The sequence below is a fragment of the Caloenas nicobarica genome, chromosome 5 (assembly GCF_036013445.1).
Source record: "Caloenas nicobarica isolate bCalNic1 chromosome 5, bCalNic1.hap1, whole genome shotgun sequence".
NCBI lineage: Eukaryota > Metazoa > Chordata > Aves > Columbiformes > Columbidae > Caloenas > Caloenas nicobarica.
The window spans coordinates 9,928,782-9,945,733 of NC_088249.1; the positions used below are offsets into that span (position 1 = coordinate 9,928,782).

The window sequence follows — 16,952 nt, forward strand, 5'->3', positions numbered from 1 at the left end:
CCTTGTGGCCAAGAAGGCCAATGGCATCCTGGGGTGTATTAGAAGGGGGGTGGTTAGTAGGTCCAGAGAGGTTCTCCTTCCCCTCTACTCTGCCCTGGTGAGACCTCATCTGGAATATTGTGTCCAGTTCTGGGCCCCTCAGTTCAAGAAGGACAGGGAACTTCTGGAGAGAGTCCAGCGCAGGGCCACAAAGATGATTAAGGGAGTGGAGCATCTCCCTTATGAGGAAAGGCTGAGGGAGCTGGGTCTCTTTAGCTTGGAGAAGAGGAGACTGAGGGGTGACCTCATTAATGTTTATAAATATATAAAGGGTGGGTGTCACGAGGATGGAGCTAGGCTCTTCTCGGTGACAACCAACAGTAAGACAAGGGGTAATGGGTTCAAGCTGGAACACAAGAGGTTCCACTTAAATGTGAGAAGAAACTTCTTCTCAGTGAGGGTGACAGAACACTGGAACAGGCTGCCCAGGGGGGTTGTGGATTCTCCTTCTTTGGAGACATTCAAAACCCGCCTGGACGCCTTCCTGTGTAACCTCACCTAAGTTTTCCTGCTCTGGCAGGGGGATTGGACTAGATGATCTTTTGAGGTCCCTTCCAATCCCTAACATTCTGTGATTCTGTGATTCTGTGATTCTGTGAAGCTGGGTGTTGTCTTTCAAGTGAAGAAAGCTGTAGAATTGAAGTAATGTTTGACTTTTACAGGAGGCAGTCACAGCGTCTCCTCCGTGGAGAGGCAGCAGAGGTTCCAGCACCAGCATTCGCTCCCGGACCACCACTGCGACTTAAAAGATCCAACGCTGGAAACAAAACCAACATCTGTGCAGCAGCTACGAGCCTCAGATTATTGACTATGCCTTTTTGCTGTTGGATAGTCACTGCAGAAATCACGCGCACACTTGTGCTGCTTAACGGGGTGGTCACAGACCAGCAGCAGCCCCTCTGACACACAGGCACTATCAGGCTGTCTCAGGAGCTTGTGGTCGTTCCTGGTACAGCGTTTCACCTGCTGACGCTGTTATCGGGCAAGGGAAGCCACAGCCCAAACACTCGTGTTATTAGACTGAGGCTGGAAAAGAACGGGAGCCACTGCTGTTTCCTAACAGAAGCCAAAATGTCATCTTTATTTTTCAATAAACATTAAGAACTGATACTAAAAAATATCACAAGCTTCTCTGCACCAGAAGAATGCAAAACTTATTTTATCCAGCTTCTACCAGGCTATTCCAATGTGTACTGTGTATCAAATATCAAGCACAGATCCGCAGATGGTCCTTGCAGTATGCGTTCGACCTAACAAACTATAACTGCATGTAGATATGAAAGGACACATGGACATCACTGGTGACTGCAGTTAAAAGCTGTTACAGAAGTCATGAAATAGATCCACAGCTTGTCCCGGCAATAGAATGAGCGTGTTTGCATTAGTAACAGCCCCAGTCAGCTGCTTCATCTGCAAACCTTTACCAAGCAGAACACAGCTGGACAACAAGAAGAGTGTGTTTGATCTTTTCAGGGATGATCTGAAGGAGAAAAATTAGGATGTTTTAAAAGTTAAGCTGCCCCTGGAACATCTAGCATACTTTAACTAATGAAAGACACTCAACTGCTTATAGTAACTAAAGCAAATAGGTAGAATTTTCATTCCCTACTAATAACAAGATTTTGCTTTTGACCAATAGTGATGTAAAGCTTAAGGGTTACTACACAAAAACAGGTTCATTATAAGACTGGGAGTTATCACAGAGAGTGTAATTATTATCATTAAATCTACTGCACAGAGCAAAGGGTGTAATGGACCAACAAGACAAACACAGAATCTCAAAAGCATTATTGAAGTTCGTCCCCAACAACGAATCAAGAACTGAAGTTTCTGGCCTTGACTGGGTGATTTTTGCCACTTTTTAAAAAACAGTACCCTATACAGTTTCTCTTAATACACACAGACTGTTACGGTTCTGGAATGAAATTTTGATGTATATCAAAGAGATCCAGTTCTTTTTCAGATAAATGTTAAATTTACGTTCATACATTTGCCATAAAAACCTTTGTTAGATATTTGTATATTTATAAGACAAATGGCAAACTTTGTATAAAGTTGCAGGAATATTATCTTATGCAAGATAACCTATTCATAGGATATACATTTCTGTAAAGGTTTGTCAGAAAGAAGCTAATACTGCTTTATTCTCACTGTAAATGTGACTCAAACGATTTCATTTTAGCTTTATGAACTTTGAACTACAGGTTTTCTTACTAGATCGCATTTCTAAATGTTGTCATTTGTGTCTTTACCCGGTTCACAGGCAGAAAGAAAATGGTTATGTGTTTTCTTCCCTCTCCTTCAGTTTTACTATTAATACCTATTATTTCAGTAATTCACACAAGAATACCAATCTTTGTTCAAAAGAAAAAAAGAAGTATGTTTTGTACTTTAGATGGGTGTTTTATTTTAGAAATATAAGAACATATTGTTCAGAAAGTTTCCTCTAGATCAAATCTACCCTTATTGAAAGGTATAAGGAAAATATTGATGCTTCTGTGTATGTTGCAGTTAGTCATTCTGGTACAGAAATAAAGAATGGATGCTGCTATGGATAAATTATTGCATCTGAATCATTAACCAAAAAAAAAAATTCCAGTCCCAAGTCACTTGTAGGGAAGTTTATCAGGGATTTCCTAGTTCAGTGCATCAACTTTTAGACTATTGATAAGGCAAGAATTAAGATAGCAGATCTAAATATTGTAGAAGAGCTTGTGCATGGTATTTCTCCTGATCATAAGAATTTTCACAAACATTACTTTATCACATCATTTGCCTTTATGTATCCAGAGATAAGACACCAAAAAGGTGATGGATTTGAAACGTGATTTATGTTAGATCTCATTTCCTTAATTCCATCTTTATTCAATCTGAAGTATGTTTATTGCTATATAACAACAATTATTTAATAATGAGACAGCGTAGTTGTAATTTTTGTGAGCACAGTGAAGAAGTACACAACTCTTCACATTAAAAAGTTACGCATTTTTATGGTTTTGTTTTGTTTTTACCTGGAGTGTATACAGCATTTCCTCAGATTACATGCACAGTTACCTTGTTTTACAGGATCTGATATGCAACATACCTTGGGAATCTTTCAATACTAGCAGGCTCAGCAAGTTGTCCACACAGCTTTTCTCCATAAGAATAGCTGTGGGAAGGCTGAAGAGTATAAAAAGGAAAAAGAAAAAACTATCTGCACTTCAAAGATTCCCTTCAGATGAAGCAGATAGAAAATCCACGTGGATTACTGCAGAAGCTCTAGGTGAAATTAAAAGTTGCCATCTCCAAAATATTCATTTGCCTGAAGTATTCTTTATGTTTACATATTCTAGGGCAGATGCAGCTGAAAAGATACATACCACTTTTTTTTCCTCTTTAGTCTGAAAGTGTTGGGACTTTAAACTTAGGTCTGTTGGGTCTGTTAATACTGAGATCACGTTTACAGTCCAAAGGTTCACGTGTCCAGCATGTAGCAATCTTGATTATTTTCCGTTCAGGATGTGGGAAAGATGCTATTAGAAACAAAACAATCAATTCACTTACACAGCCCCACAAACATGCTTTATGGCCTCTGCCTCCTACTCATTTTAAGTGAGGTTTTATAGTGACACACTGGTGAAGATTAGTACACAACTGCAGGCAGATGCCCACGACTGATTCAATTGTTTGCACTGACACGCACAATTGCTGTAATTGCAACTTAAGTGATACAAACCATTGCAAAAAACAGACAAAGTGAAACCAACATTGTTCCTCAGACATTTTATTAGTTGAAACCCAGAAATGCACAATCCAATGTTTTTTCTTGGTATGAATTCACCACAGCATTTGTTTGCTGCTCCTGCAATACTGTGCTTGTTGATTTAGCATAAGGCATAGCATTCAGAAGGCCTCTCTAAAACCAGAACTTGTACAGTAACGGCAATATATTCCAGCTTCACTTGCTCATAAAATTTATTTCAAAGAACCCACAAACCATTAAAAAATAAAGCAGCAAAACATTTTTAGAAAATCCCAAAGAAATTAATGTGATCCTAAGTAAAACATACTTCTAAGCTTCAGCTTTCCTGTGTGCTCCAAGTGCAGCTACCGTTGTTCTTCTCCCTCCCATAATCGCTTAACACCGTTAATGTTCAAAACTGGGATTTCTGAAGAGGAGTGACCATCTTCTACAGCCTCTGGAGAAAGACAAAATGGATGTTTAAAACTAGGCAGTATTCAAAACCTCCCTCAGAAGAGATTACCATGTAGCCTGCCAAGCAAGTTCTCACCCAGTACGGAACGCTTCCTTCAGCCTGCCTACACCACCGGTGGCTCAGTCCAAAGGAATTAAGAGATGATCCGTGTAGAATTTGAGCACTTAGCACATTCACTACCCACTTATAAAAGAAAAGTGACTTTTGCAGAGTTATTTCCCTGAAAGTGGAAACCCTGTGCAACTTAACACATATTCTGAAGGTATTTTTAGCATCTTCATCCTGGACACTGCAAAAATTCTATTTAAATGCTTGAGACTGTGTTTATGTCTAATGCTTCTATACTAGCTAAAACCAAAGAAAATCTCAAAACTTTACAAGAAAGCAAAAAATGCAGGATTCTGCCCTATGTTTATTTAGACCAGTTCACAGTGATGAAAAAATGCTATTGTTCCAGGTGCAGTTCCCCACTTACATACACATGAATTCAACCTCATTGATGAAATGGGACACACAAGTGGCAAGGTAGCCACAGAAGCAGCAAAACCTTTAAATTTTGTGTTAATTTTATTAAGTAAAGGAGATCATATCCTCCCAATATTTAAATTGGGATTAGGCTTGCCAATATATTGGAGATATCTAAATCAACAAGGTATTGCATCAGAAAGGAGTTCTGAGAAATGAAAGGCAAGCGTTTTAAATGTCTCCAGTTACACCACAGCACTGGAGAAGGTCAAACGCCCAGACAAGTTTCCTACAGAGAGACTTGTCAGATGTGACGCTTTGAATGTGAGGCTCGCACCCGCCTCACACGCACACAGTGAGAGAAACACACCTCGTGCGTTAGCAGCACAAAAGAGATTCACGCCTGGAGTCTGTGTCGGAGACAACAAGGCAGCTATGTGTAAGGTCTGAGTAAGAGAGAGGCCGTGGCACTGCCCTGTCCTGCGCCCAGAGGAGGAGCAAGTCCTCGGCAGAGCTCTCTGCTGAAAGGGACCCTTCTGCAGGCTACGTCTGGAGAACAAGCAACTCCTGTCTGCTAAGAACCTGCCCCACGTTTCCCATGGAGGCTGACCATGTTATGCTAAGAGACGGGTTGGCGTTCGGTGCTCTGTTAAAAGCCAGAGGGAGCGTGCAGGTGGAAATGCTGTGGGTACCACCGCAGCATCTCCTGAGCGGGAGGCTGTGCAGCCCAAGGGTGGCGGTGGCCCCGCGGCTCTGCTGCCAGGAGAAGGGTACGAGCCCGGGCTGTGGGCACGGCACCCTGCAAACCAGGCCTGGCAACATGCCCGATAAAATGCATTTTTCTTCCCTAATTCAGGCAAGATGGAGCAATTTATCGCAACGGGCCAACAGAACAAGACATTGCTGCCCTCAGTGGTTTTATTTTGGCAGCTTTTTTGTTCCCAGCCAAGTTCAGAACCACACTGTGGAATGCACCATAAAAAAGCACTTCCAGGCTTGGGCAGAAAGAGGAGTAAACATTAGCCCCACTCTACAAAAAAGGATTAAAGTATTCAGAGTAATATCAGGAACCAAGTCAGCAACAGCAGCTGAGCCCAGATGGCCCAGGGTGAACGAGGGCTTAAGTACAAAATCCCCCTTCATACATGTGTATGCTGACCCAAACATTTCAGAAATCTAGCACTTGAAAATGAGACCTTACCTTCTTCACTGCTTTTGTCTAAAGAAGTCAAGAACCTCCTTATGCCCTGTAGCCTCTGCCTGTAAGTAGAAAGATGAATAAATCCTGCCATCCTGTGCACCAGGACATGCAAATACTTACTTGTGGGAAGTAAGAATATGTTACCACAAAATAATTAAAATCCAATTTAAATTTTAATTCCTCTGACATAGACGAGAAAATTCTGGCTCCAACCATTTATTACTTCAGAACAGCACCAGACTTGAGTTTGTAACAGACTCTAATCCGGTTTATAGTCCCCAAAGCAGCATTTACTTTTCCCAAACTAATATTATCTGACAGCGTGTGTTATTACTGACACAGCTAGCACATCGTACAGAGTACAGCTGTATGCACACTTACTACTTGTAGGGGATTCCTGCCATCATAACCAGTTTGCTCCAGGTCTGCACCAGCTAGGTACCAGGCATACAGCCCATCCATATCGCCTCTAGCTGAAAGGCTGGGGAAAAAACATTAATATTGAATTAATATCGGTTCTAAATCTTTCATTTCAGTGCACTGCTGGGCCCTGTCCATTAGCTGAGCAGGCAAACGCCGAACCAGAACAGGCTCAACATGGCTGCCAGGGTAGAGATGTAAGTAAAGGAACACTATTACAACAGCTTTGAGTAGCTGAGCAAGCAACACAGCTTGATGAATCAGTTCCTTAAATTAACAGGGCCTTGCTAGAAGTACTTACAATAGGCTAGTTTCACATAGTGGGTGTGACTATGACCAAAGGGGAAAAAAAAGTCATGCAGTTTCATATTTCACAACACAATATTTATCTCATGAAATGAGTTGGGGGGAGGGCAATGGCTGAATCGAGATGCAGCTGAGTGAGCACAGGCAGATGTGCCTTGTTCAAACCACTGAGAAACCCCCTGCACAAGTCTGTGTAACTATGGTTGCTATCAGGAGTTACGACAGCACGTTTGCGTGATAGCATGTGGATGGTAACCTAGCTACATTTTTTTAGGTTTTATAAGATAATTCGGAATATTTAAACGGGCAGCAAGCAAAAAAAAAAAATAGCTTTTTAAAGATGACCTCTGCTATGTATAATGAGCAACAGAAAGGATCAAAATTAATCACATACAAATAAATGAGCTAAAGTTTTCAGAGGAACGTACACCAGGTTGTTTCTTCGCACATCAGCTGGTAGTCTCATCCATGATACTTCAGGTCCATTTTTAACTTTTATTTTGGTAAAAGAAGGGCTAACAGCCTGTACACATGCAAAAGCATTACCATCTGTACCGAACCTGTAGAAAGGCTGACGGGACAGCAAGGCCGGAGGATTATCTTCAGTTTTCTCAAGATACCGACATCTGTCAGGCTTCAGACCTGAGCCTGCCGCGTGCTTGCAGACTGTTTCAGCAGAACCTCGCTGATAATCATCAAGTGAAGCTGAATCTCATTAAGAGAGGGGGAACCCTCCCCAAACTTATTAAGTTTAGAGTTTGCTGCCTGAAACGGTGCTCGCTGTGGGGGAAAGGCATCCTGCCGGCAGCAGGGATGGAGGTTGGTGACGGGCTCCTGGGTGTGACAACCAAGCCAGGCAGACCTGGCGGAGAGCAGAGGAGGCTGGAAGATGCAAGAGGCAGTCAGGTGAGCTTATGGAAAAAACCCTGAAATCAGTGCTGCAACACTCACTTCTCTGCAAGGCTGAAATCACTTATGTTGATTAAATCTCTTAAGTACCTGAAAAAAATGTTTTCAGGGGAGTGGAAGCCTCTAATTGCAGCAGTTTGAGGAGAAAGTCAGAGAGAGGCTTTTGCTTGCAGCTGTTCCAGTGGCTGGGCACGAAAAGGGAAAGCAAATGGTGTCTGTCTGTGTTCCTCTGTGCAACACCACCAACCCCGAGGCAGGGCAGAAGACCTACAGCTGCGGTCTTTGGGGGACAGGGAAGGGGCGGCGGGGTGCTATGAGGTTTAACAGTGCTTCAGTCTGACGTCAGGAAGGAAAGGATCACTAAATCATCAGCAAAAACCACCATCACAAAAAAAAGGCCACTCAGAAGCAATAAGGAAACAGAGGAAGGCAAAGGAGGTCTAATGGGAAGCTTCGGGGGAAGTCCTTAAGGAAACCGCAGGAAAAACTAAGCATTAATAAAGAAAAAGTGTAAGCATTAGTAAAGCAGAGAAGAAAATGCTTAGCAGGCACTTCTGGAACACAAGAATTATGTTTATTTACAAAGACAGGTCTCTTGCCGTTGACACTGGAAGGTCCCAGAATTAAGCAAAACACAAAGAAAAAGCCTACCTAGCAAGTGAGAGTTAGAAGCATCTCCAATACTGGACAGAAAAGCACCACGTTTGCCAAACGGAATCTCATCATTCAGCCATGTGCAAAGCGGAAACCACTTTGGGCAAAGACCAGCACACTTAGAAATATTACCAACCTACAAACCCAGGGCAGTTCAGCTAGCATCACTGCAAGCAACAAACAAGGACTGCTGCACTTAACCTGAAAATTAACTGTCTAATAGCACCTGTTCAGGAAGAGCAATTTAACCCACATTGCCAGAGGTCAACACTGTGAAGTGGTCTCCTTCTGTGACATTACAGCAATCCAAATACACAGAAGTATCTTCAATTTTGCAGCAGCCATTTACTGATCAAGTGAGAAATGTATTCTATGGGGACTGTGACCCAGAGAACAAAAGCAATGTAGCTTGCAAGAAAATTTAGATACCACTCTAAATAGAAGGTACCTACTATCCACTAAATTGATTGTAATCAAGTACACCACGAAACATTTTCTGCAACTCCAGATCGCTGTAGTCAAGCCAAATGCATCCATATTTCGTTTATACATTTTAAGTGTACTTCATACAGTCAAACGGATACATAGGACTTCTCAACATACACTACAGGGACCTTTGTATTTTTCTCAAGGATATTTATGCCAGCAATTCCAACTACAAGTGCAGCCTCTAAGCAGGAAGTCCATCATTTTTATATCATGAAATAGAACAAAAATAACTTCAATATACACTTATCAGGATGTTTAAAACCTGCTTTGTCAACAAAGAACTACGTACCACAGTTTACTAAACTCTGACACCTTATAAAGCAGATAATCCCAGGTATGCTGCCTATCAATACTCTTGCATTTAGAAAAATGATTATGCACCCATTTCACAGTTTCAGCACAGCAAACGTAGCCATGATGATGACAGATCTAAGATATGAAGAATAGGGATAACGCAATTACTCTCCCTGATTTTGTGCCTCCTGTCACACCAGTATCAAGCAATCTCAGTCACAGGAGCTGCGCTGTTACTGTCAAGGTACCAGGAGCGAAGCTGCTCAGGTCTCAGAGGGTTTAGAAGGACCAGGACAAATGGAGTTCTAGATCTGGGAAGAAATGAGTACAGTGAAATGACACCTTGGGGTTCCCTCCTGCCTCCTCAGGTACTAGACTTCATCTTTCCCAGGGACACAAAGCTCTGGTTTTGCAGCGATTCTCCTTTTTCAATGTCTGTACATGTGATCAGGAAAGACTTTTTTTTTAGGTGTATCATCATGCTTACAGAAGAGAAATTTTATTTTTTTCCTTTTTTTTTTAAATTAAAATCCTCAAAATGCAAGTTGAAAGTCCAGCACAAGGCACGGCTTGTTCTATCCTGAACACATTTGGGAGTGCTGCTCTTAGCCAGTATCTCCACATCTCTCTCAGTTGAGACAGACCTCTTTGAAAGACAGCTGGCATCAGAAGCTTGGTCCTAATTCCTGCAGAGGCACATTTATCCTTCCTCCCTCAGCCTTACCCCCCAGGTTTATGTTAAATTGAAGAGGCATCTTATTCGGAAAGTTGCTGTTTTTGAAAGGCTGCATCCTTGTATATTATATCATATCATTTTATGAATCTGAATATGAAAGAGAAAGCTGGTTTGGCTTTATGCCTCTATTTCATTTTGTGAAGTACAGACTTTGTACAGAGCAGTTCAATTATATACAGGCTTTTTTCTTGTAAAAAACAAACACAAAGCAACTGTTTACCCACTCCAGAATTTGACAAGCCTTCAGAATAAGTCTGAGTGTTCCAATTTATCTCATCATGGTTTGGTTTTGCAGACAGATGACAATACTGCTGCAATATGAGAAGAGACTCTGACATTTTTAACAGATTACTAACAATGAGACTTCTTTCTTACTTCAAAACAAAGCCATGAACCAGATACCAAATATCAACAGTCATTTGAAAAATCAGACTAACACCTCTCATTTAAAAAAAGAAACCAGCAAATGAAACCCTGAAAGATTTAATAACTAAGATCATCTTGGCTGCATCTATGTGCATCTCCAGTTCTACAGAAGAGCTCCTGCTGATACTGCGCAACTCTCAGCTCTGGTTGGTAACTCATTTCCCTCTCAAACATCACCAGTGCCAAAGGAACGCATATCGTTTTACTTTTATATCCAAAATTTTCCAACTGAACTATTCTATTATATTCTAAAATCATGAGTCTAAACAGGAGGAAACCTAGGAGACAGTATTAGAACACAAAAATCACCATTCATGGTCTTTTATGAAAGCCAGTTTGTTGGAGGACAGGTAAGCAGCATGGGGGGAAACATGATTACAGCTTCTAATTCAGAGAGAACTGTAGGGGATAAAATAGTTAAGTTAGCCTAAGTGCACGAATGCAGAATTTATCAGAAAGCAAGTAGCTTTGTCCTTCTAAACCCTAAGAAGCTGACATATTGCCTCAGTGACAAATTCAGACTGGTATAAATTGCAGCTTAAGGCACATCACAAGATAGGAAAGATGTAGGCAAATAGTTCAAATTAGAGGGAAAATGTTATAAAAGCAGCTTGTTCCATAAGTAGCTTCACCATGTGTTCTCGCTGACTGCCATGAAGGTGCCAGTGCCTGCAAAGAGAAGGCTTAAAAGGAGAAGGTAAGAGGTAGGACAGAGAAGTGAGCCTGAATATGCTGAAAAAATGAGTGTGTCAGTCAGGTCATCTGAGGATGCTCCAGAAGAAGTATCTGAGACATTTGGGCAGGAGCACAAAGACCAGTACCTCAGATTTAATAACTTCTAGTCATCTGAATAACGCTCTGTGGAAAAAGTCTACTTTAGTGCAAAAGACTACGCCAGGCCCTCTAACACAGCAGGAGGAAAGGAAGCCCTTCAGCTCTGCAGGAGCAGTGTATGGAAGAGCCACCGCTCACAGCCCCTTCAGCGCTGTCTCAGGCAGGCCGTGCTCCCCGTACGTGCTGTGCCGTGACGGCCGGCAGCGGCCAGGCCTCTGGTCACGGCTGCTGCTCCAGCTGCAAGCCAGGACAGAGCCCCAGCCCCAGCCCCGGCCCCTGGGCTGCGCCGAGGTGGTGGGAGAGCATCCTCCCCTCGCCCCGAGCACGCCATTCCGCGCCAGCGCCTCGCTCGGCCTCTGCGCACACGTGCACTCCCGCCCTCTGTTTGGAAGGTTTACATTGTTTTTATACTAAACGTATTACCATCCATGCAAGTTCAAAGTATCTTAAATGTTTATTATCAAAATACCAGCTTTGAACAACAGGAGATCGTGGAATACAGATGCAGGGTGTACGATCCTCCTTAAAATCACAGAATCGTTTCTGTTGGAGAAGACCTTTAAGATCATCGAGTCCAACCGTTAACCTAGCACTGCCAAGTCCACCTCTAAACCATGTCCCTAAGAACCTCACCTACACGTCTTTTAAACCCCTCCAGGGATGGTGACTCAACCACTTCCCTGGGCAGCCTGTTCCAGTGCCCAACAACCCTTTCTGTGAATAAACTTTTCCTAATATCCAATCTAAACCTCCCCTGGCACAACTTGAATGCTGTAACATACTGCATCAGAACCACCTCTTGTTTGCTCCTTTTTTTTTTTTTTTTTTTTTTGACGTACTACTCCCAGGTCGGGTAGCCAAACTGGTTCTGCACGTGGCAGCAGGGCTAAGCAAGGGGCCAATGCACTTGCCATTCCCTAAGCCACTCCTCTTGCCTTCTTGGTTCATGAAACTACACAAACCAAGGGTTTAGTTCTGGGTTTTTCCCAACACAAGCATCCTATCACTTGTAGTGCCCTAGGAAGCGCATATTTCAATTTCATGGTAAAAGTCTTATTACCCACCCTCCTCTGAGAGTGTTACAACAACTGAGTATCTCCTGATTCCAGAATTACTCAAAGGACAGAGTCCAGTCTCTATACAGAACACACACAAGCTTTACCTTGACCTTATAGTTTTATAGACAACAGACAGCACTGACTGGTTCCTACAAGTCTCATGGTTTCCTGCAAAGTCTTGATATAAAGGATGGTACTCAGGGGGTTTTTGTTATTTTTGAGAAGAAGAGAAAAAGAAATGAAGAAAAAACTACAAGTAATTTTAGGAAATGCATGAAACCTTCTTGTAATTTTCAGAGTAACTTGTAATTCAGGACCAGTACTGAGAAAAATAAAATCAAGCATCTATTTGTTTTCATATGATACATCCATTGTGTTAAACTACCTTATATATGAAAAGCAACTGTATTGAAAAGCAGCTTTAACAGAGGATTATTTCCTCTTAAAATTAAATATAGAGATGTTAAGCAGTTGTTCAAAAGTTTTGAGGTTAAACCTATTTGTCTATTTGATGTAGTTATTTTGAGGAATGACATTATATGCTAGTTAGAGTAGAAGCCATTCCTATATAAGTGAAAAGTGGACTTTAAGAAAATAAAAATGATACACTATGTGCAGCTTTACTCTCATATGGAGATGCTATTAAATCACATCTTGCACAGCTTCCTCCTCACCCTTCCTCAGTGAAAGTGCTTGGAAAAAACGGGGCTTATGTGCTTCCAGTTCACTTATCCCCACAATACTCCCTGCTTTGGAGCTCTCTTGAGTTACTGGTGCTCCGACACAGAGTCGACTCTTAATTTCATCACTTCATTTGTTTCCTCATTATTAGTCTAGCACAGAAATAGCCACGTCATGTGCCAGAGACCCAACTGTTTCTTGGAAGTTGTCTACGCACTGTTCTCAAATCCAAGAGTCTTTTCTGAGAAGCCATCCCCGTCCATCCCAATTTTAGGGCCACCTCACCTTATATCACATTTACCTGCAGAGTGTTGTTCCAATGTTCTCCAAGTCATGGCTTGAAAGGTGCGCTCCCGTTTCCCGTAACAAATTAATCACTTCTAGGTGCCTTTATGAAAGCAACAGAAATAACAGAGAAAATGTCTTGACCAGTAGCATTTTTTCCCCTAAATCCAGCATTACTCATATACACAAACAGTCAATGAAAGTTCTTATCTGATATTCACCACCATCACAGAACCAATTAATCTTCTCCAAGGTGACAGATGTAGTAAACAGATCTGCCCTCCCTATTGAAAAGTCATTCACATTCTAAGCTCACAGAAGGGTTACATTCAGCTCTGAAAATGAAAGCGATGCATCCTTTTCTCTTCAAATTTTTTTTTTACCTTAGTGCTATCTTAATTTAGCACTTGAAATATTAGTGACTGAAATACATGCAAACAGTGAGGACATTTATTATTATACATAGCATCATTCCTGTATTTTACAGAATACAATGCCCATATTTATCAGTCTCAAACAAAACAAAACATGTCTCGCAGATAAGCAATGAAATTCTTAGGTTAATGTAGAAGCTAATAGGGTTTTTAGGGCTTCAAAATTGTGTAAGTATTCTTACAAACCTCCCACAAAAGCACGTCTTTTCCTAGCCCCCTTCTCCCAATACCTTTCTTATTTATTTCCACCTAGAGTCTTTAGGAGGTCTTCCTTCTCCTTTCTTTTGGGATAAAGGGACAAACAGGTATTTAAGCACTACCAGCCAACTCCTATACCTTAGTCAGATGCTTGAGAAAGTCTGTGGAGGAGGCCAGTCTCTAAAGGTACTGTTGTGGGTAGAAAATAATATGACAGATGAAAAATGTGCAAAATACTTTTTTCACAGGTGACCTAGTCAAAAGTTTAGAATATGGTTCCATAAAGGGGTGACAATGTGATCCTCTGCTAAACAAATGGTCTAGCTCACAAATAAAAATTTTTTTTTCTCCAGAAAGGGCATGGTGACACCAATAGATCAGGAATAGTTTCATAGTTCCTCTTTTAAGTAAGTTGCTATACCATAACACTTCAAAATAAAGAGTTAGGCATATCATTGTAATAGAAAATATATGTTTTTTTCCAACGCATTACTTAAAAACTCATCTGTATTAATTAAAAATAAAAAATAAGCTCACATACATGTTCTGCTTAATCCCTTGTATTTTCTTGGAGGTAGCCATGGGCCTTTCCGTTTTAGAACTGGACTAAACTGTTTACCTAATGCCTCTGCTTCTTTTAAGAAAACTCCATCTTGAATGAGAAGTTACTTTACAGTTATCCATATTAAGCCTATGTAAGCTTATACGTTTCATGTAAGATCTCAATTTATAAACTAAACAAAGTACTGTACAGACACTATAAGAATAATCTTGCTTTTCCAAACATAGGTTACTTAACCTACTAGATTTTTAAAAATTCTACTTTGTTCCAATTGACAGCCCCCCCCCAAAAAACAACCCATAACCAAACAACCCCCTATCTTTGTTTCATGGCAAAGCATTGCTGGAACAGCACATGCTGCAAGTTTGTTCAGTTATCTAAAATATTTTCTTAGGTGGGTCCCTTACGACATGGTTAGTTATCCACGAGCGTCTTCTCGAGCCAGCAAATAATGGCACAGCTTCCTATTTTTCAATTTGCGGTGAAGAATGAATTCTACACGTATGAAATTTTTAGTTCAGTCTTAAGCAGAACAGTAATCAGCTGAAAAGAAATTTGACCTAAAATAGATTACAGTAGAACATGTCTGTTCACTCAGGCTCACACTGGGTACAGAACTGAATGTGGGGAATGTCTGTTTACTCCCTGATGACTGCCCTGGAGTATTCCTCATTTCCCACCTTACACTTGAAATTGCAGCGTGGAACTAGTGCTTTTTAAAATAAAAGCTATGCTATGGAACAGCACTAAAAGATAAAAAACAACAAAGCACGTAAGATTGTGTGGTATCTTCCCTCAATGTGCTCCCGCTACGAAGTCCAGATCTCTGGATTCCAGCAAAGAGCCAGGCTTTGCTTTTCTTTTCTCCTGTTGTAACCATTCACTCCTCACCAGTAGTGACATTCCCTCCAGAAGGCACTTGATGTCCCACCTACGCCATGGAGTCATTTCTGCTCTAACTGGGACTCTTTTGATACAGATGGATTTGGGGGCATTTACCCCACACATTTAATATAGCAAATTTAATTGAGGGGGGGAAAGTGGTATGAAATAAAAATAAATCTTTAAGCATTTAAACTATCAGTGTTTAAAATAAATGCTTACAATAAAACATTTCTAAACAGAATGTCCCGATGACTGGGAACTGTTCAAAATCACGTTTCTTGGCGTGGTGGGAAGGATGTGTTGTGTATCACTGCTTGTTAAGGGAAGGGCAAGGGAGAGGAAGAATAGGGACAAATAGTAACGTGCAATTGAAAAGTGTTAAATTTAGTATGGTGACTACGAAGAGCAGATCTGTCCAAGAAAGCAAGCAGACTACCCCTCACATTCCCATCACTCAACACGAAAACTATGCGGGACATAAGCTGTACTACAGCTTGTTCCTACTTGCACCCAAACGGTATCTACATTCTGCAGAAGCTTAAGCCCCTTTCAGAGAACCACTTCTGCTGTCTTGTACCTACCATGAGAGTAACACTCATATTTTCAAGGGGCTGGCTGTGAATTTTCTGATACTGTCATGTCTTAGGCACAAGAGAGGTATTTGTCTTTACAAGTTGTTTCTTTAAGTGCTGCTCTCCTGCGGCTTTACAAAAACCTCACAAGGGTCACAGTTCAGCTGATTCGAAATCCAGCTGATGTCATGAGCCGCAAACTTCTTGGGAATGGTTCAAATGTGATTCCTGTTCTAAGGTGAGAGCACAAAACCAAGAGCAGAGCAACTGCTGGACAAGGGAAGTTCAAGGTGTCGAGGGATGGCCAACGTCACCACGTCAGCCTGGGGTGCTCAGCTGCTTCTCCTGTCTACCCCCATCTGATAAGCAAAACCGTGAGGAGCTATTGTCACCTGTGAACTCTTCCTGTCTGTCCCTTTTCTTAGTGCACTCTGTTACCAAACTGTCGCTCTTGGTCAGACAAAGCCTATAGATACAAAACTATTTTGCATATGTTACTGAAGTTAGCCTTTTGGCACTACTACTGTCATTCTTCTGCTTTCTGAATGGAACAACAAACAGACAAAAAGTGTTTTTAGTGTCTCCCCCCTGCTAGATTCTGTTATTGACAGCACCGGAGATAAAAGCCCCAACGTATACCAATATTTTAACGGGTCAATAGTGAAATAAATTATTCGGTGTGGTCTTCAACATTGACTGCTATGAGCAAACTTTGAGTTCCAGATAAAGACATCTGAACTTTTACCAGTTGGTGAGGGCTCTGGCTCCAGAGCAACTGAAGTGCTGTACGGTACGTATCATCTTGGGCCTCGATGTGGCAGACACTTATTAAAAGCGAATCACCTTCGAGAGGGATGAATCACACATGTGAGATGAACACGTGGGTAAGAGTTTGCAGGACTGGGGCCTTAGGGTGCACACCTTCAACGACTCTCTTTAAGAAATGCAGGCATACCGTACAGCCAAACTCGACTGGCTTCATTCTTTTTAATGCCGGCTCCCTCAGCAACTGGAATGGTTATGGCAGGATCAGCTTGGTTCCACGTGTTCAGTTTTCTGCCTGGTATCAGTGGGAATTTCATGCTCAAATACTGTAAGGAGAGGATTCAGTGCACTTCTGGAGTCAGTGGTGGTTAGATTTTCACTCTGCCTTAGATTTCCTGAAGTAATGTAAATGTAACCTTGCAAAATATCAAGTATTTAAATTCGTATTTACGTGGGAGGTAATTTTACTGCCTCTAATCTGATGTTCTCACAGCCCTGTATGAGCAACTCCCCATTTTCAACCTTTTACCACTGCTCTAC

The 16,952-nt window shown here is 41.5% G+C and overlaps 1 protein-coding gene across 1 annotated transcript in view; it reads right to left on the reverse strand.

Annotated features, from left to right (window-relative positions):
- Positions 1-3,840: 3,840 nt before the first annotated feature.
- The window catches only part of ASPG (asparaginase), a 47,863-nt gene continuing 34,751 nt past the window's right edge, over positions 3,841-16,952 (reverse strand). Inside the window, exons 13-16 of the mRNA XM_065636512.1 lie at positions 13,013-13,099; positions 6,286-6,385; positions 5,905-5,963; positions 3,841-4,220 (exon numbers count right to left, since the gene is read on the reverse strand). Of these exons, the coding sequence (XP_065492584.1) occupies positions 5,910-5,963; positions 6,286-6,385; positions 13,013-13,099 (241 nt within the window). The 3' untranslated portion in view covers positions 3,841-4,220; positions 5,905-5,909. The remainder of the gene's footprint in view (positions 4,221-5,904; positions 5,964-6,285; positions 6,386-13,012; positions 13,100-16,952) is intronic.